The 16,598-nt window shown below is 42.4% G+C and overlaps 2 protein-coding genes across 4 annotated transcripts in view; both read left to right on the top strand.

Moving 5' to 3' along the window:
* Positions 1-6,031, top strand: part of TDP1 (tyrosyl-DNA phosphodiesterase 1) — a 38,338-nt gene extending 32,307 nt beyond the window's left edge. For all 3 annotated transcript variants that reach the window (XM_084207277.1, XM_084207276.1, XM_084207278.1), the window contains exon 16: positions 5,577-6,031. In XM_084207277.1, the coding sequence (XP_084063403.1) occupies positions 5,577-5,650 (74 nt within the window). In that variant the 3' untranslated portion in view covers positions 5,651-6,031. The remainder of the gene's footprint in view (positions 1-5,576) is intronic.
* A 3,761-nt stretch (positions 6,032-9,792) lies between these two features.
* Positions 9,793-16,598, top strand: part of KCNK13 (potassium two pore domain channel subfamily K member 13) — a gene marked incomplete at its 5' end in the record, with an annotated part of 48,461 nt that continues 41,655 nt past the window's right edge. The window contains one exon of the mRNA XM_084207502.1: positions 9,793-10,132. Coding sequence (XP_084063628.1) covers positions 9,793-10,132 — 340 coding nt within the window. The remainder of the gene's footprint in view (positions 10,133-16,598) is intronic.

The following is a 16,598-nucleotide window of genomic DNA, read 5'->3' as shown; positions in this document are numbered from 1 at the left end:
CTAGTGGCACAGTGCTTAAAAGAAGAGATTGGTGTTTTGTCCAGCAAAGCTGTAGGAATTCTTTGTTACTCTGAGGTCCCTCACAGGAGGTCCTGTAAGTTCTGGGAAGACTTATATTCTCAGGAGGTCATATAAATTCTGGGAAAATGTCAGTGTATGTGGCCTTCACCTTTCTCTCACCTTTGTTTCTTTTTCTGAGTTCTAGAATGCTGCACTACTTTCTCTGTCAAGCAGGTAAAATATTTTTGAAGAAATTTAGATAGAAGACTTCTGGGAAAGTAACTAATATTTTTCAGTAACTACCTTTATTTTCTAATTAATGTTGCATAGCTGCTTGAAACCTGTGTACTTTTTGGGGTTTGAAAGAGCTAGATTAGCAACATCCTGTGTGAATTTTTAGAGAATGTCAAGTACTTTCAGTATGCCTAATATGGTAAAAAGTCTAAGAGAATATAATTTGTTTTTATTAGAGGACAACTAGAAGCTTGTCCAGTTTCTAGTGATACTAATACATTGAACAGAAAGAAAATATTCCACTTACTTAACATTCAGAGCAATGGTAAATATAAATCAAAGTATGTTCAGAAGTTTAGCTTTCAATTTTTCAAGCAACAAGTGTATATTGTCATTGTAAATCATAGCCCAGGGTGAGGAAGCCAGGGTTGGAACCAATCTCATTTGTCTTGATCTCAGTTTCCTTCCTCAGCAGAACCAAAAGCATTATTATTGACTGGTAGACCTGCAGTTTGAGATTGAAGCTCTCATAATGCAGCTTGACATCACACACTGCCCTCAGAGGACCTCCCAGAGTCCAGGTGTAACATTTGAGTACACTTGTTATCCCAACTGTTTATTATGCCTGTAAAGAAATAACACTTTGCATGAGAAGAAACTCAAGTGACAAAGTCAGTGTTTGGTTTGGCCACTTCTGTGTAATGTTATGATTGGGTTGCAGACCAGAAGGAGCCACTTGACTATCTGATTTGCCACATGTTACCAGCCAACTTCTTTGAGCTCAAAGCTCATGCTTGGCTAAGGGAGATGTGCTTCAGATTACTAGGTGAGAGCACTCTCATGAGATGGCAAATTCATCAGATGGTCAGTATTTTGCTTCAATAGTTGGTGAATTCAAGAATTTTAAAATGCAGTTTGGTTTTTTTCAGGGTAGGTGTATGATGCCCAGTTTAGAACTCATGTGATTTGAGCCATCTTGTGCAGAGTGCAAGATTTGTAGTCTGTGGAAATTAACAGTATGACATCCTGACAGATCAGAGTTAAGGTTGCACAAGGGCCTTCTACCTGGACATTTTTCCTGTAGACTGTTTCTTCACAAATGCTTTAAATTACCAGCACAAAAGAGTTATATTATGCATGTTATACGTAGCTTGCATGTTTCCCTGTTGCAGGGAATAACATGCATATTTTACATCTGGCAGTTTTAAAATAAAGAATAAGATCATTCCTATTCTGACATGATAAAGGACCTCATCAGTTTTTAGCAGGTAACATTTGTTGTGTGCAACATGTACATTATTAACTCTTTTCACATTGCTGTTTTGAGCAATTGCAGTTGATAGGTAGCTGAACAGCAGAAGGCCATTTGTGGTCAGCAGATGTGTCTTTAGGGCAAAACCTTTAAAGAATTAAAAAAAAAAAATCTGGTAGCTGACAGTACTCCTCAGTATCTAGATAAATCATATAGATACATCAGTCTCCTGAAGGCCTCTGTAGTTAACCAGCAGGTTCAGGCTGTCATAATAAAAAAGACTATTGCAAAGCTCAATGTATTGATTATGCTATAATAAATGAAACCTATGGACCAGCAGTATGATTTGAGAGTTCCTTGGAAGGGAATCTGAAAATTATCCAGTCTGGTATTTGGGAATCATGCACACAATAGCCTATCTTACTTAGCAAGATATTATAAGTAAAATTTACTTGTGTCTTTAACAGTACTCAGACTTGTATTTTCTTATAGACTCTTTTAAACGAATACGGAGATTTTGTTGTATAACATTTTCTCATTGAGCTCCCATCATCACATCCCAGTTGCAGTATTGCTATTATCTCTCTTGCCAGTACAAGTTGCTTATTGTAGTCAAGGAGTTTCACTTCATTTATGATTTAGATATTATACAGTTTACTGACTGAGGAAATCATCTGTTGTGTGGAGGGAACTGAAAACTTTTAATTCATATGTATCAAGGTTTTTTAATAACAATTTGGGGGAGGTGTCCCCCAAAAAATAGAAAAGTCAAAATACTTTTTTTTTCCCCTCATCACATTAGCACTTTGTTGAGAAACAAAGTAAATCCTGTGTTTAAAGCTGCAGTACTCGGTGGTGCTTTTTTCTCTTTTTTTTTTCCCCCAAACAAGGGGTCATTGTCCTGGCATTCAGAAATCATCACTTTGTTTGTGAATATTCATATAGATCCCACATCTGTTCCCCATCTGCCTTTCCTCCTTCTTGAGATCTTTAAGTATGATTTTTGCACGGAGAGGAACAAGATTAGTTCTTTTTTGAATGCCATGCTCATCCAGAGGAAAGGGGACAAGAGAGACTGAAATGCAGTGTGCACCTTTTGCAAATGCTTAAGGAAGAACTTTCCAGATTGATGCAGCAGGGAATGAGTTTGCCATGTAGAATGACTTGAAGTCTGGTTATTTGTCAGCTTTCTATACTTATGAATACTTGTTGATTTGAAGCTACCTTGTAAAATTAAGTAGAGGTAAGAATCTGGTCTCTGAGTTTAGAAATCAACCAGGAATTCTCTCATCCAGATCTCCACTCACAGTACAAAAGACACCCATAGGAAGAGGATCACAAAGGTGCTTTGTGTTTTATACTTTGCTATTCAATTGTGTGTGCCTAGTTTTGACTGTACTGCCATCTGTCATATTCATGAGAACATGAAGGCTTGAGGTGGCCTGCCAGCATGGATTCTTTGAGTGATACTCAGGTGTTACTCTTGCTCTCCAGAGCCTCTCTACTTTTAAGTAAAATGTGGTAGTCTATTATGCTGTGAGAGAATGTTCAAAGATCTGAGTTTAACTGAAACACTACTGAGCTTTAACTGAAGCTCCACCTGAGCTTTTAGACCATGTTTAAGTAGCAGTGGGACAGGAATGGCCCCATTTATTTTACTGAGTGCTGACTCTACTGCTGGAGTTCTGCCTCTTGTAAATGAGGCAAGAGTGAAGCTGTGGTACCAGCCTAGTAGATAAAGCTAACTATAGTGAGGTGTAGTTGAGACAACATTGGGGCATCAGAAATGAAGCACTGATCTTGAAATGTGTGAAAGGTAGGTATGTTAAGGACACTTCAAAAATTATTTAATGGGGCTTTTGTTTCCATACACACACACCCCAGGAAGATCAAAGGAATTAACTTTGAGAAGCTTGGCAGTCATTTTCATGTGCAGCAGTAAACAGCTGCCATCATACAGTATTTGTGCACAGTCATTGTCTTTCTCTTGCTGTTACAGATCCTATTAAAAGTGATGAATAGTTTTAAATTGAACCTGCCATTTTATAAATAATTGAATTATAATTTGTATCAGCAATAGTTCTGCACATGACTTATTAAAATACTGTCAGCTGTTTTATAAAATCAACAGCATCCCATTAACAGAACAAAGTTCCAAGTACAATAATAGCTACCTTGAGCAAATTTTATTTAGATAGCTACAATTAGAAAGAGCTAAATTAGCTATTGAGACCTCTCAGCATGCTTTAAGGAGGTGACTGGAGTTATTTCTGTACATCTTAAGTTTTTCTCTGCCTGCATGTTTTGCTGAATTAAGCAGAGTCACTGCCAGATGGTAGGAAAGTAGGGAGGATGGATAGGTCTCAGCTGCATAATGTACTCTTGAGCGACAGATTCCAGTGCTTGAGTGGGACTGGATTTATTCTGATGTCACAGATGGAGGTCAGTGTTGAAATCTGAATGTATGTTTGAAATCCTCAATGCTTTTCCCAACATTTGCTTTATTCTGTACCCATTTTTTTAACTGCTAATGTTTACTATCTAAACTATGTATTCACCTAAAATACAAAAGGTACACATGGCTGTCCAGCAGGAGACTGATAAAACAAGCTTAGGAAAATAATGGTGTTACTTTTTTTTCTTTAAGGGATGACTCAAAGTCTAGATGACCTGCAGTTGAGCCAGAAACCTAGAGAGCTTTCTTGGCAGTGCACTGTCACTTAAGTGCTATAGTTCCTTCTGGTTTCTGGTGCCTTTTATTTTTTATATGCTTTGAAAAACATAGTTAAAAAATAAAATATATATATATATATATATGTCCACTGTAACAAAAAACCAACCAACTCCCCATCTGCTGTCTTTCTGATGTAAATAGACACATTTTAAAACATTTGCATAGCTGGGATATGTTTTACTGCAACACATGGAACTACAGTACAAGAATCAAGGACACTCCTGTAGCAAGTAATAATGAGTACTTAGTAGCAGTGGTCCCTCTGCCCCATGTTTAATTGCCATGGTACTTGTCACTGTGCTGTTGTGTACTTTATTTAACTCTTCATTACTGATTTTGTCACTTTCTTACTGTCCTTTCCTTGCTACAGTAATTCTCACTTCCTGTATTGTCAAGAGTTGTCTTTGGATCCTGTAAATTTCAAATTGGATAAAAGTAATCTCAGTCAATAGCTATTCCTGTCATCCTTGGTACAATTCAGTTTAATCTATGCATATTACAGATTAATGTCACTGTATTCCTTCAGGGCTCATTTTGTACATGGAGAGAAGAAGCAGGCTAGATTTACATAAATATCTTAATTGAGAAAACTCACTGAAAAAAGGGTAAAAAGATTTTTCTCAATTTCAGTAGGAGTAGCCTGCAAGGAGTAGAATAATACCTTGGATTCATAGAACAGCTGCATTTCTGCCACATGTATGGTAGGAGGAAGAGCACAGAGCAGGTTGCAGAGCTAGCAGATAACTTCTGGTGTGTTGCCTTTTCTCTTCCCAAGAATGGAAAGAGCTTCTGTATTCTGAGAAGTGGGAGGGAACTGTATGGTGCAAACCAATAATAGCTACCTTGAGCAAATTTTATGTTGCTCATCTGAAAGTGTAATGTTTGAAGAAGTGAGGGGTAAATGTGAACTTTTCAGAGGTCAGGCAGAGTCATTCTTAGGTACTGAATTCTTATTGTCCCTGTGAAAATATGTTACAGTGCTTATTTATAATTACATTGGGTTAAGAGAGATGCAGCACAAAACTTGCTGGCACTAGGCCATACCAAATTTGGCTGCATTACTGTACTTTTATATTAACTGAAGTACAATTCTTATACAGCTGGTGAGCATATTGGGTTATAACTATATTTAAAATAATATCTGGGGGGAAAGCAAAACCTTTTGAAAACGCTGTATCTTACAGTTTATAAAAAGAAAACAAAATTGTCCACTAAACTGAAATTGCACATGATGATAATTGAAAATCAGTGAGAATTTTTACCTTCCTCTGCCCCCAAAGGGAAAAGAGGAAGAGAACCAAATTTTGCATTTGATAAATTAATTTGATATGAGTATGTTTCTTTTTTGGTTTACAGATCAACCGTGGATTTGGAATATTCCTTACACTGATGCCCCTGATACACATGGAAATATGTGGGTTCCATCATAAGTGTTTCCAGTACTCTGTGATGTTCCACTTGCTGACACTGAGCCTGCCGTGCTACTTGCAAAACCTGCTTGTTTCTGTTCTGTAAGCTATAATGTCTGCTGTAATGGCTAATTTGTAGTTGAAACATTAAAATGTTAATAAGGGAGAGATTCTTGGAGAATCTGTAACCATATTATCACAAGTAAACCTACTTTTTTGAATACCTTTTTATATGCTTTTCTTTACTGTGGTTCCTAATATGGTTTTCAAGATAAGAACTGTTCTCAGAGTCTCTCTGCATTTATAGCTGTAATTAATTTTAAAATTACTGCTCTGTGAGACTGTCAGTTGACCCCAGTAGCTGGAATAAAAGTTATTATATGTAAAATTCAAATTAAAATAAAGGCAATCTTGTTAATATATCCTTTGTTCTGTGTTACAAATGTGTACATTTCAGATTGGGTTGGAACTCTATCTTGCAAGTGTAGTCCCAGGTGTTTTATAAAATCGGCAGCGTTCCATCAATAGAACACATTGCTTGTGTCAAAAATAGTGTGGCCAGCAGGACCAGGGCAGTGATTGTTCCTCCATACTCAGCACTTGTGAGGTCACATCTCGAGTGCTGTGTCCAGTTTTGGGCCCCTCATGACAAGAAAGACATTGAGGGGCTGGAACATGTCCAGAGAAGGGCAGTGGAGCTGGTTGGAAGTCCTTCCTAAACTGAGGGGACCAGAACTGGACATGATAAATACTAATGTGATTCCTTACTTCACATTCAAAAGGAGTCTCCCAAAGATGGAATCTCTTTGAAACTCCCAGCAAAGCAATAGAGATGTTGAAAAGTTTAGCCTACTCTAGATGCCCAGTTTCACATATTCATGAAGTTTTGTATTCTTTTTTTTTTGTTGTTGTTCAAATTAGTTTTTGTTGAGGTTATGATGTTCCTGAAGAATTTTTATTCAGTATCAAAAGTAATGGAGGGCTGGTTTATTTGCTTCTCTGTCAGGATATTTCATTAGGCATAAAGTTGGCTCAGGAGTACATTGCAGCCATTTCATAGCTTCAACAAAGAAAAGCAGTGAGTTTTGGTTAAGTGTACCAGCTAATCACCTCTAAAGGAGTAATTAAAAAGTACTGTCATTGTCAATGAGAGTAACTAAACCTCCACATGAGTCTTCCTGGTAATTTGATGATGCATTAATAACAACTCTACTCTGACCAGACACTTACTAGTAATCATTATTGGGGTACTCAGTGACAGTTAGCTTTCTTAATTACAGGGCTGTCAGTCAGTATTATCAACAGAATTGGTAAATATATTGATTTTTCTTTCCTATTATTTTACAATTGTTCTAAGCCTTACCACCACCAATCTGTTGTCACCAAATGCCTGCACACAAAGACACTAGGGAGGTGTGTGCTCATGGTGCTGAGGGGTAGGGAAAACAGCATGTTTCCTGATAGTGATGCCAAGTGACTACTGTGGGCGATGGCATTGCATTCAGGGCTCAGGCTTGCAAGATGTTCACTTTGATTTGGGGTTAATTTAAATGTCAGCAACATGTTTAACCACTTTTTTTTTTTTACCTGAAACTAAAAGTTACTTTTTATTTTTCTTGTGCTAGTGAACACGCTGCATTTCTGTATTCCTCCTTGCTTAAATGTTATGGATGGCTGACTGATTACACTGTTCCTGCTCTCCACACACTCCAGTTTTTCCAGCTATTCACCCAAGAGCAGTGGGAATAGTGACCTGTTTTACAATAAAGTATTCTTTAGAATAAGCCATATTCTCATTTTCTTTTTCAAGATTCCGGTCAATATCCACTTACTCTTGTTCTACCCTTTAACAGGGAGCATATCCTTAAAAAGCCACCTTCTCAAGAGATCATTAAATCACTGCCAAGATCAAAGTTGACAAATTAAGGGAATTTGCAATTTCTGATGAGCAATGACAGTAGTATGCATCTTTCAAAACTGTGCCAGATAATCTTACCTGCATTAATGCAATAATTATCTCTATGCCCAAGACAAACACAAAAATGACTATTCCACACTAACAAAATAATATGTGAATAAGGAGGAACTCAATAACCTTGAAAAATTTGCCTTGGATATTCCTTTGAATAGTGTTGTTGTTGTTCACATTCCTTTGGGCAATCACATTGATGTCATGGTTGCAAGCAGCTAAAGGCTCTTTTTCCCACTGTGCTAATCCAAGCCACCCTTGAACAGCTTTGATGGATGGAACCATAGGTGTGGACAGAGGGTGCTCACTCAGTTCTGCTGCCTTGCTGCTTGAGAGTGCAATGACTGAGCTCTGTCTTCCTTCTGACTGGCAAAGCAGTGAAATATAGGTTGGGTTTGGGTTTTTTCTTCAAATAGGAACTGCCAATAAGTTTAAAGATACACCAGCATTTTATTATGGAAGCATGTTGTTACCTTTAGCGCTTAGCACAGTCTGGTTAGTTTGGCTGGCATCTCATCTTCCTATTTTTGGCTATTTAATGTCTTCCAGTATTGCTGCTAATTTTAAATTCCATGCTAAAGTCTATGCTAAAGGCTAATTAAGAGGGAATAAAAACCTGCAGCATGATGTATCACCTATGAATAACAACAAATAGGAGAAAATGAAACACAACTCCCATTTATCCCTGGCTGGTGGTTTACTGTGCAACATAAGAAAAGGACTCATTTTTCCCTGTGCCTACTGCTATAGCAGTTGTTGCCACACAGATGGTGATCCATTCTCAAACACTGGCATTGGAACTGCCCACAGTGCACCCTTAGGGCTCAGACCAATACTCAAATACCTCAGGCTGTGAGACAATCAATGGCTCCTGCATGGAGTGTACAATTATCTGCCATGAAGGGAGATTTCAAAGATCGTAGTGTTCATTCCCATTGCATTTTGACTGCAACACAATTATTAGAAAATTGGGGGGCGGGAGAGAAGTGGATGTTGCAGTTCATTAACCTGCTTTCTGAAGAAATATATGTAGGTTGTCCTTCCCTGGAAAGAATGTGCTTCTATACTATTACGTTTAGCAGAGCTGAATTCCAGCCCCCAATTATTTAAAAGTAGAATTCAGCACTGTAGCAACTACCAGATATTGCTGAGTTTAGCTTTTTCCTCTTATAGTGAGAATGATATTTCCAGCAGATTTGGATCGACAGCTCTGCTCTTTGAACCTGCAAATAACGCGTTTTAAACCCACATAGCAGCTGGAAAGGCTGCTTCTGTCTTCCCTAAACAATTTCCCTTCGACTACCATGCCCTGGAGGACAGAGATATAACACCTTGCCGGGAAGGCAGTGGGTAACCAGACCTGTGGAGAAGGAGGTGTCCTCTTTTAGCAAAGGGTGCTAATTTTTACGGCTTTGATGGGGCGGCATATCAGCGACTGAGTGGTTTCATGCCCGGTCTCTCTAAGAGGCCCGGTTGCCTCGGGCGCTCCCCGGCCCCACAGCCCGGGCCGAATACCTGAGGGCGGGAAGGGGGGCGGCCCCCGCCCCTCTGAGGGCTGGAGGCCGCGGGGCAGCCGCCCTCTGCCCGCCCGCCCTGCCCGCCGCCAGCGCTGGGCTTCGGGGGCGGCGGCCGCGTCTCTGCTGTGGGCAGCCGCCCCCAGGGGCGCGGCCCGGCCCGGCCCGCGGCTCCCCCGAGGCCATGGTGCCGGCGGCCCGGGGAACCGGGCGGCGGAGCCCCGCGGCGAAGCGGAAGGGCGGGGGGCGAGCTGCCGCCGGTCCCGCCTCGTCCCCCCCGGCAGGCAGGAGGCGCCTGGCGGTGCCTGTCCCTGCGCCGGGCTCCGACGTGCTCGGGGCGGGGGCAGGAAGGGGATATGAAAGTGGCGGGGAGCCCCGCGCGGCGGGCGTTGGGGCTGAGGGGCTCTGCGAGACGGGACGGGACGAGCGGCTCCCTGGCCCTCAGGATGCTCGGCAGCCCGAAGCGCGCCCGCCGCGGGGCCGTGCCGGGGCCGCGCCCTGCCCCCGGGGCGAAGGAGCCGGCCGGCTCCCGAGAGCGCCGCTCGCCGCCGCCGGGCTCCGCGGCGCCCTGAGCCCCGCGGCCCCGCGTACGGCTGGCGGGCGGCGCCGGGATGCCCGGCGGCGGCAGCAGGGCCCCGACGTAGCGTGGCGGCGCGGCAGCCCGGTTCCGCGGGCGGAGGATGGCGTGTCGCGGCGCCTGCTGCTGCTCCAGCGCGGGTCGCCTCAACGCGGACAACGCGCGGTTCCTCCTGCTGGCGGTGCTGATCGTGCTGTACATGCTGTGCGGCGCCGCCGTCTTCTCGGCCATCGAGCTGCCCACGGAGCGGGAGGCTAAGGAGCGCTGGGAGGAACGCCTGGAGAACTTCACCCGGCGCCACAACCTCAGCCGTGCCGAGCTCCGGCACTTCCTCCGGGAATACGAGGAGGCGAACGTGGCCGGCATCCGCGTCGATGACATCCGGCCCCGATGGGATTTCACCGGCGCTTTCTACTTCGTGGGCACCGTCGTTTCTACTATCGGTGAGCGGCGGGACGGGCGGGCACCGGGGCGGCGGCGCGGCCAGGGCTGGGGGCCCGGGGATGCGCTGTTTCTCTCCTCCTCGCGGGTTCGTGTCGGTGCCCGGGCATGGTCCTGTCTCTTCGCTGCTCCTTTTTTTGCCTTCTTCCTTCAAAGAGCCGCTGCCGCGGGCGCGCCTCTCGCGGGAAGCGCTCAGCTCAGGGAGCGCCGCGGAAGCTCCGGGCAGCCCGGTCGGCGCTGGGGGCCGAGCTCCGGGCAGGCAGGGCAGCGGACACAAGGATGCTCGTCGCGGGTGTCATTTGCTAGCGCGGATCAACTTGTCGTCGGGATACGGTGATAAACTTTGTGAGAGATCAGTCGCATCCAAAGCCGAAAGCTTTAAACAATCATGTATATCTTTAAATTCTGGGAAATGTTATAGAAAATCTTAGACCTGGTGGTTTCATAGGCTGTACGCTCAGGGCCCTTTCTGAGGATCGTCTGGTCTTAACAAGAACCGCTAAATAGATTTTGTGGCGTCCAGCTGCAAAGTGTGCAACTTGGAAAGATTGGGTTTCAAACCACTCAGCTTTTTGCTCCTGCAGGCTTTTCAAGACAGAGCCATCAAGTTGGTGGGCACAGTTTATTTCACTTGTGAATAAACCCAAGTTTATTCAGGCTGAAGGAGCCTTCAGGGGAAGGTGATACTGAATAGAAATTCCAAGCAGTCTGACAGGTGTACATTAAGATGAAAAGGGATAGCACGAAGAACTGACATAGGCACCCCAGGGAGCCCATGGGTGTCAACAGAAAGGTTTCATTTAGGCATTTGCAGACAGCTAAAAGCCTCGAGGAAGGGAGATTAGTTAAAGACAGGCAATCTGTATGCAGTTATTACTGTGACAAATGGGATCACTAAATCTTAGTAATGGTATAGCCAGTTCACATCAGTCCCTCTCCATGAATGAAATATACATTGAGGTATGGTTATTTAATTCTTCACCAAATCTCCACTAACTGTTTGGTTTATTTTTTTTTTTCTGAAGAGGAGATTAGAGATGTCTTGCTTTATGTGGGACGTATAAGAGTTTGCCCTGTCCTGCAGCACACTCCTCTCTAATACTGAGTTTTTTAAGTCTGAGGTTATTCTGTTGTTAAAGATATCATCGGGCTGGTTTTGTATTTCGTCAGTGCTTCAAGATTTGAGTGGTTTGTATCCTTAGATGTAAAGTCTTTAAGACCCAAGAACTGTGCTTCAGTGTTCTGCTGAACTGGCAATTGAAAATAATTTATAACATTGTTAAGACCATTTTTGTGGATTGCTGCAGTTTGTTTGCCATTATAACATGTCCCTTAAAGTGTGATCCTTGTATGATCAAAATAAATAAGCAGAGTTTATGCAAACATGTGCTACAGCCATAAAATCATAGTTAAAAGATCAGATCAGATTGGACCAGATCTCAAAAATTCCACCTGCTTTGTGTCTATTCCTAGAGGTGGTCAGTTATATGGGACTTTTTTTTGGTGGTGTTTGTCCAAGATGCCATTTCAAATCTGCACTGTTGGAGATTCCCCAGCTTCAACAAGGAATCCAGCCTTGTGCATTATTACCCTGAGGTTTTCCTGATGTCTGCCTTACTGCAGTTCAGTGACTTGTGTTATTTTTCTCTTGTCATCTTTTATACTCAGAATGACCTCTTAGGTACTCAAAGACCATTGCCAGTGTGTCCCTTCAGCTTTCTTTCATTTCAGAAAACCACAGTGTTGCAACCCCTCTTGCAGTGACCCGATTACTTTTCACAGGTGTTAACTGATGCCAGTATTTCTGCATTGATTTTTGTCTTATATAAATAAGATTGTTAAGGAGAGAAGCGTGTCTGTGATCCTGTTACCTGCAGATGATCACAAACATGAGTATCCACTTACCCACTCACACTTTTTGGTGGTTTCTATTACTTGCTGATTTCCATTTTTCACATTTTACAGCTCCCTTAATGTTTCTACAGAAATGTCCTAAGGACTCCATTTTCCTTCAGACTGTGTATGGTCTGGAGACTTTGGCAGTTTACATCCTGTTCCTTCTTTTGACCTGACATTGCTTTTCTCAGTCTTATCAGTGATGACACTTTCTCAGTGGGTTTATGAATTGCGTCCTTCTTTCTTAATCTTGTCAGCAGCATTGCACTTCTTCATCATATCGATAGCATGTCTCTTTTTTAATCTTCTCAGCAGAACTTCTGCTTTGTGGGACTGACTGTGCATTTCAATGCTTTAACTTAGCTTGTGCTGCAGGCTGAGCTCTCCAGGCATTCTCAGGATTGTGCTTCGACCAGGTCTCCTCAGATGTGCCACTCAGGAGTGTTCTCCTGCAGGCAACCACACACTCATTTGTATCAACCATATTGGCATCCTAACAATAGATTTTGTTTTACACCTCTAAAATCAATATTTTGTCGCTCTTCTCAGCTCTTTCCAAATGACCCACGTCTTCTTTCATGCCCTAGTACAGTGCTCCAATATTAATGTATTATTCTAGCTGCAGCCTTGCTAGTTCTGAGAAAAGTATGAAGGTTTATTTCATGTGATTTTCAGTCTATACTTCTGGTGGCTCTGTACATTCCTACAGCTAAACAAAATTTGATGTCTTCAGTTAAAAACAGTTTTTTAGGAATAGGTGCTTATGACATATTCTTAATATCAGCTCACCTTCTACACTCAGTACTATGTGCTGGTATAGAAGCTTTATATTTAGCAGGTAAGTTGCTGTAAAAACAATATTTTTTGTGAACTTTTTGGTTTTTTTTTTCTCTTTTGCACAATAGGAATTATTTTGCTACTCCACCAGAATAAATTTATTTCTTCCCCAGTAAGTAAGGGGAACCTAGTCATTCTGATTTACTGCTAAAGCATCAGTCAAACATTGTTTGTCACATCAACTGCTTCCTACTTTAGCTAGAAAGAAATACCATCATGTATTTCAGAGGAAAGTAGAGTTTTGCAGTAACTAAGGGAACAATCCTGTCTTTTTAATTAAGATTTGCATAAAATGTTAGACTCATGAATTTTGGAACATGGTATCAGTGCATCAAGTCAAGAGGTCAAAATTAAATATAACCAGCCTATTTCCATTTGTCAAGAAAATACAAAGCTAAACAGAGCTGAACTAATAAAAATAATTAATTTCTCAGGTTAGTAATTAAAGGGTTTGTTCCATAAATGTGTTTATTCCTATCAGTGCTCAGCCTGTAACCTCTAATCTTGATGCAGTGGTGTCCAGTGTGACCCAGTAGTAAGGTTGCCTTTGCAGTAAGGGAAGTGTTAGGAATAAAAGAACATAACCACAAATACTTGCCCAACTAGGAGACTGCCTAGACTGTCCAGGAAGTGATCCCAAGGAATTAGATGGTGTCAAAGCCTCTCAATCCCATTAAGGCAGCTGCCTAACTAATCCATACATGTCCAGTGGGCTCCTCCAAAAGCTCACTTTGCTTTCAGTCTACCCTTTGTCACATAATGTAGTGTCCCTTTTACTTAGAAGTCAAGTGGTTGTAGTAATAGCTCAGGATGGAAGAGTTCAAAGCCACCTCTTTCTCAGTCAGGACTTGAAGCAATTCCTGTGTCTCATCCAAGTGCCCTGCCCACCGCTGTTGAAACTATTCCACTTTGCATAGCCTAATAAAACATCTGCAGACCAGAAAGTAAAACAAGATCTAAGTCCCAGTTTGCAGTTCAGTGAATGTTTATATGTTTTATACAAAGACATATTAGGTAGGCTCTGGGTATTCAGCAGGCTTAGACTGGAGGGTCACAGTCATCATCAGGTGCTCTGATATCCAAGGACTTCTGTGGTACCTTGGAACAGTAGTGCCTCCAAGAAGTAGGGAGCTGGAATAAAATGTGTCTTGTTAAAAACACATAACGTGAAGTAACTTCTGAAACTGACTTACGATATTCCTGCCCTTTTCACAGGCCGCTGGAAGTTGGAGGGGATCTCTGGAGATTGTCTGGCCCAACCCCCATACTCCAAGCGGGGCCAGTGACAGTCAGCTGCTCAGGGCTGCATCCTGTTGCAGTTTGGGTATCTCTCTTGGTGGAGACTCCCCATCCTTTCAGGACACCTTGTGCCATTGTTTGGCCAACCTCACATTATAAGAGGGTCTTTTTCTCCTATTCAAATGGAATTTCCTCTATTTCAATTTGAACCTGTTGCTTCTTGTCTTCTCTGTGTGAACTGTGTGAGCAGTGAGGCAAAGGAGGAAATTATATCATCTTCACAAAATGAGATACATTTTCTGAAGAAATTGTTAAAATTTGCGCCCTTCCTCTCTGCAAAAAGTTACAGCAAATTGGGCTGGAGGTGTAAAGTCTGGATACCAGGTGAGAAAAGAAATTTGTCAACTGATACATTACCTGAGGCCCAAAAGATAAAATTGCCTGGAGTGAAGGCTGGGATTTTTATAATAGACAGCAATGAGCAACACATGGTGTACTGTACAGAAGGGATAGAAGGAGTCATAGCATCTCCTTTAAGCAGCCTTATAGAAAGGGTTGCTCATGGAAGTGTTGTTTGCTAATGGGAAAGTCTGTATGGGGTGAAACAGCTGCAGTGTCCATGTTACAGCTGTGTCATGGAGTGAAGGAAAGAGTTCTGAAAAGTGTCACAAAGTGCCTGTTTCCTCATTTTCACCTGCTAGTGCAGTTCCTGCTAAGTGGAGTTACAGCTGTGCAAAAGAAAAGTGTGGGTGATAATGCCCAGCAAACCACCAAGGTCGTTAAACCCAGAGAGCTGGACTACTGCGTGTAGCCTTGAGGTCACCCCGTCTTCTTGTGTATAGACTGAGCAGAGAGTGGCAGCTGCAGTAAATGCTCCTTGGTCCTGCAAGGAATTAAGTACTTTGCTGGAGCCATGGCCAAGCTTACTCCTGGTGTCAAAGAGACCAAACAATCTACCCTTACCTAACAGTACCATGCCTCAAGTATTTAGAATTATAGAATTGTAGATCCCTATCAACAACACAGGTGTTGAAAGGGATCCACAAGGGTTATCAAGTCCAGCTCCTGACACTGCACAGGACAGCCCCAAGAGTCACACCATGTGCCTGGGAGCAGTGTCCACACACTTCTTGAACTCTGTCAGGCTTGGGGCTTTGACTACTTCCCTGGGGAGCCTGCTCCAATGCCCAACCACCCTCTGGGTGAAGAACCCTTTTCTAATATCCAACCTAAATCTTTCCTGACACAACTTCAGGCCAATCCCTCAGTCCACTCACTGGTCATGAGAGTGAAGACATCAGTGCCTGACCCTCCCCTTCCCTCCACAAGGCAGTTGTAGGCTGCAGTGGGGTCTCTGCTCAGTCTCCTTCTGGCTGAACAGGCCAAGTGACCTCAGCTGCTCCTCATAGAGTTCCCCTCGAGGCCCTTCATGGTATTCACAGTCCTCGTTTGGATGCCCTCTAACAGCTTAATGTCTTTTTAATATTGTGGTGCTCAAAACTGCACACAAGCTGCAAACAGCTCTAATAATTCACAATGGCCTGCCTGCTATAGCCCTTGAGCCATAAGTAGAGCAAGAAAGGCATCTCTAGAGCAAAAGGCTTTTTAGGGAAGCTGCAGGTAAACTGAGGCCATTTACTTGCCTTACAGAGACTACCATGTAGTTGTCAACTCATTGAAGTTGTAATTGCCACCAGCCTTGGATTGCATCTGTTAACAAACTAGAACACTGCCCACCTTTGAAAGACAAGTTAGATGGTTTACTCTAACTTTACCAAAAGCTTTCTATAATATATGGCAGATCTGTATAAAGCAAAGATACAGAGAAAATGTGAAAAGGAGAACATTGATTATAATGATAGGATTGTCACCAGTCTCTGCTATATGCAGAACAATGTAGAAAAATTAAAGCAAATAATGTTGTAGAAAGGAAGTATAAAATTAAAGAATCTGGAAATCTTGCTTTTATAAGCAAGATCTAAAAAAGGTCCACATGTGATAGCCTAACATGTTCTCTCTTGGACACTGGTTAAAACAAAAGTTAAGCCACGTGTTTGTAATGCAAAAGGCTAGGGGAAGGGCCAGGTCTGGTCTCACATGTAAATTTTCTTACTTCTGTTACTGCCAGTCATCCAGCTTTACAGAAGATATCTGAAATAAATCCCATGAATTTGTATGTCCTAATGTGCCTGTTCCCTGACTACAATAAAATAGCTGACATGTCAAGTGCAAAGGTTCATACTTCTACTATTAGTGTTGAAATTTTGGTGAAATTAATCCCACCCTATCAATCTACAGGTGGACACCTAGGCAGCAGCAGAACCAGATCAGCACGGTTGGCAGTACTGACTGTAACTTCTCTGCCACAGGTTCTGTCCCTCTCTCATTTAAATGAGAGCAGTAAGTGGTTAAAAATACTTAAATTCTGTTAAGGAAATCAGTTACACTCTCTTAAGAAGATCAGGATTAAGATTTTTGTGAGGAGTTGGCATTTTC

The sequence above is a fragment of the Fringilla coelebs genome (genome assembly GCF_963513975.1).
Source record: "Fringilla coelebs genome assembly, chromosome: 6".
NCBI classification, from domain to species: domain Eukaryota; kingdom Metazoa; phylum Chordata; class Aves; order Passeriformes; family Fringillidae; genus Fringilla; species Fringilla coelebs.
The sequence above is the reverse complement of the archived record's forward strand: the minus strand, read 5'-3'. Positions and strand labels throughout refer to the sequence as shown.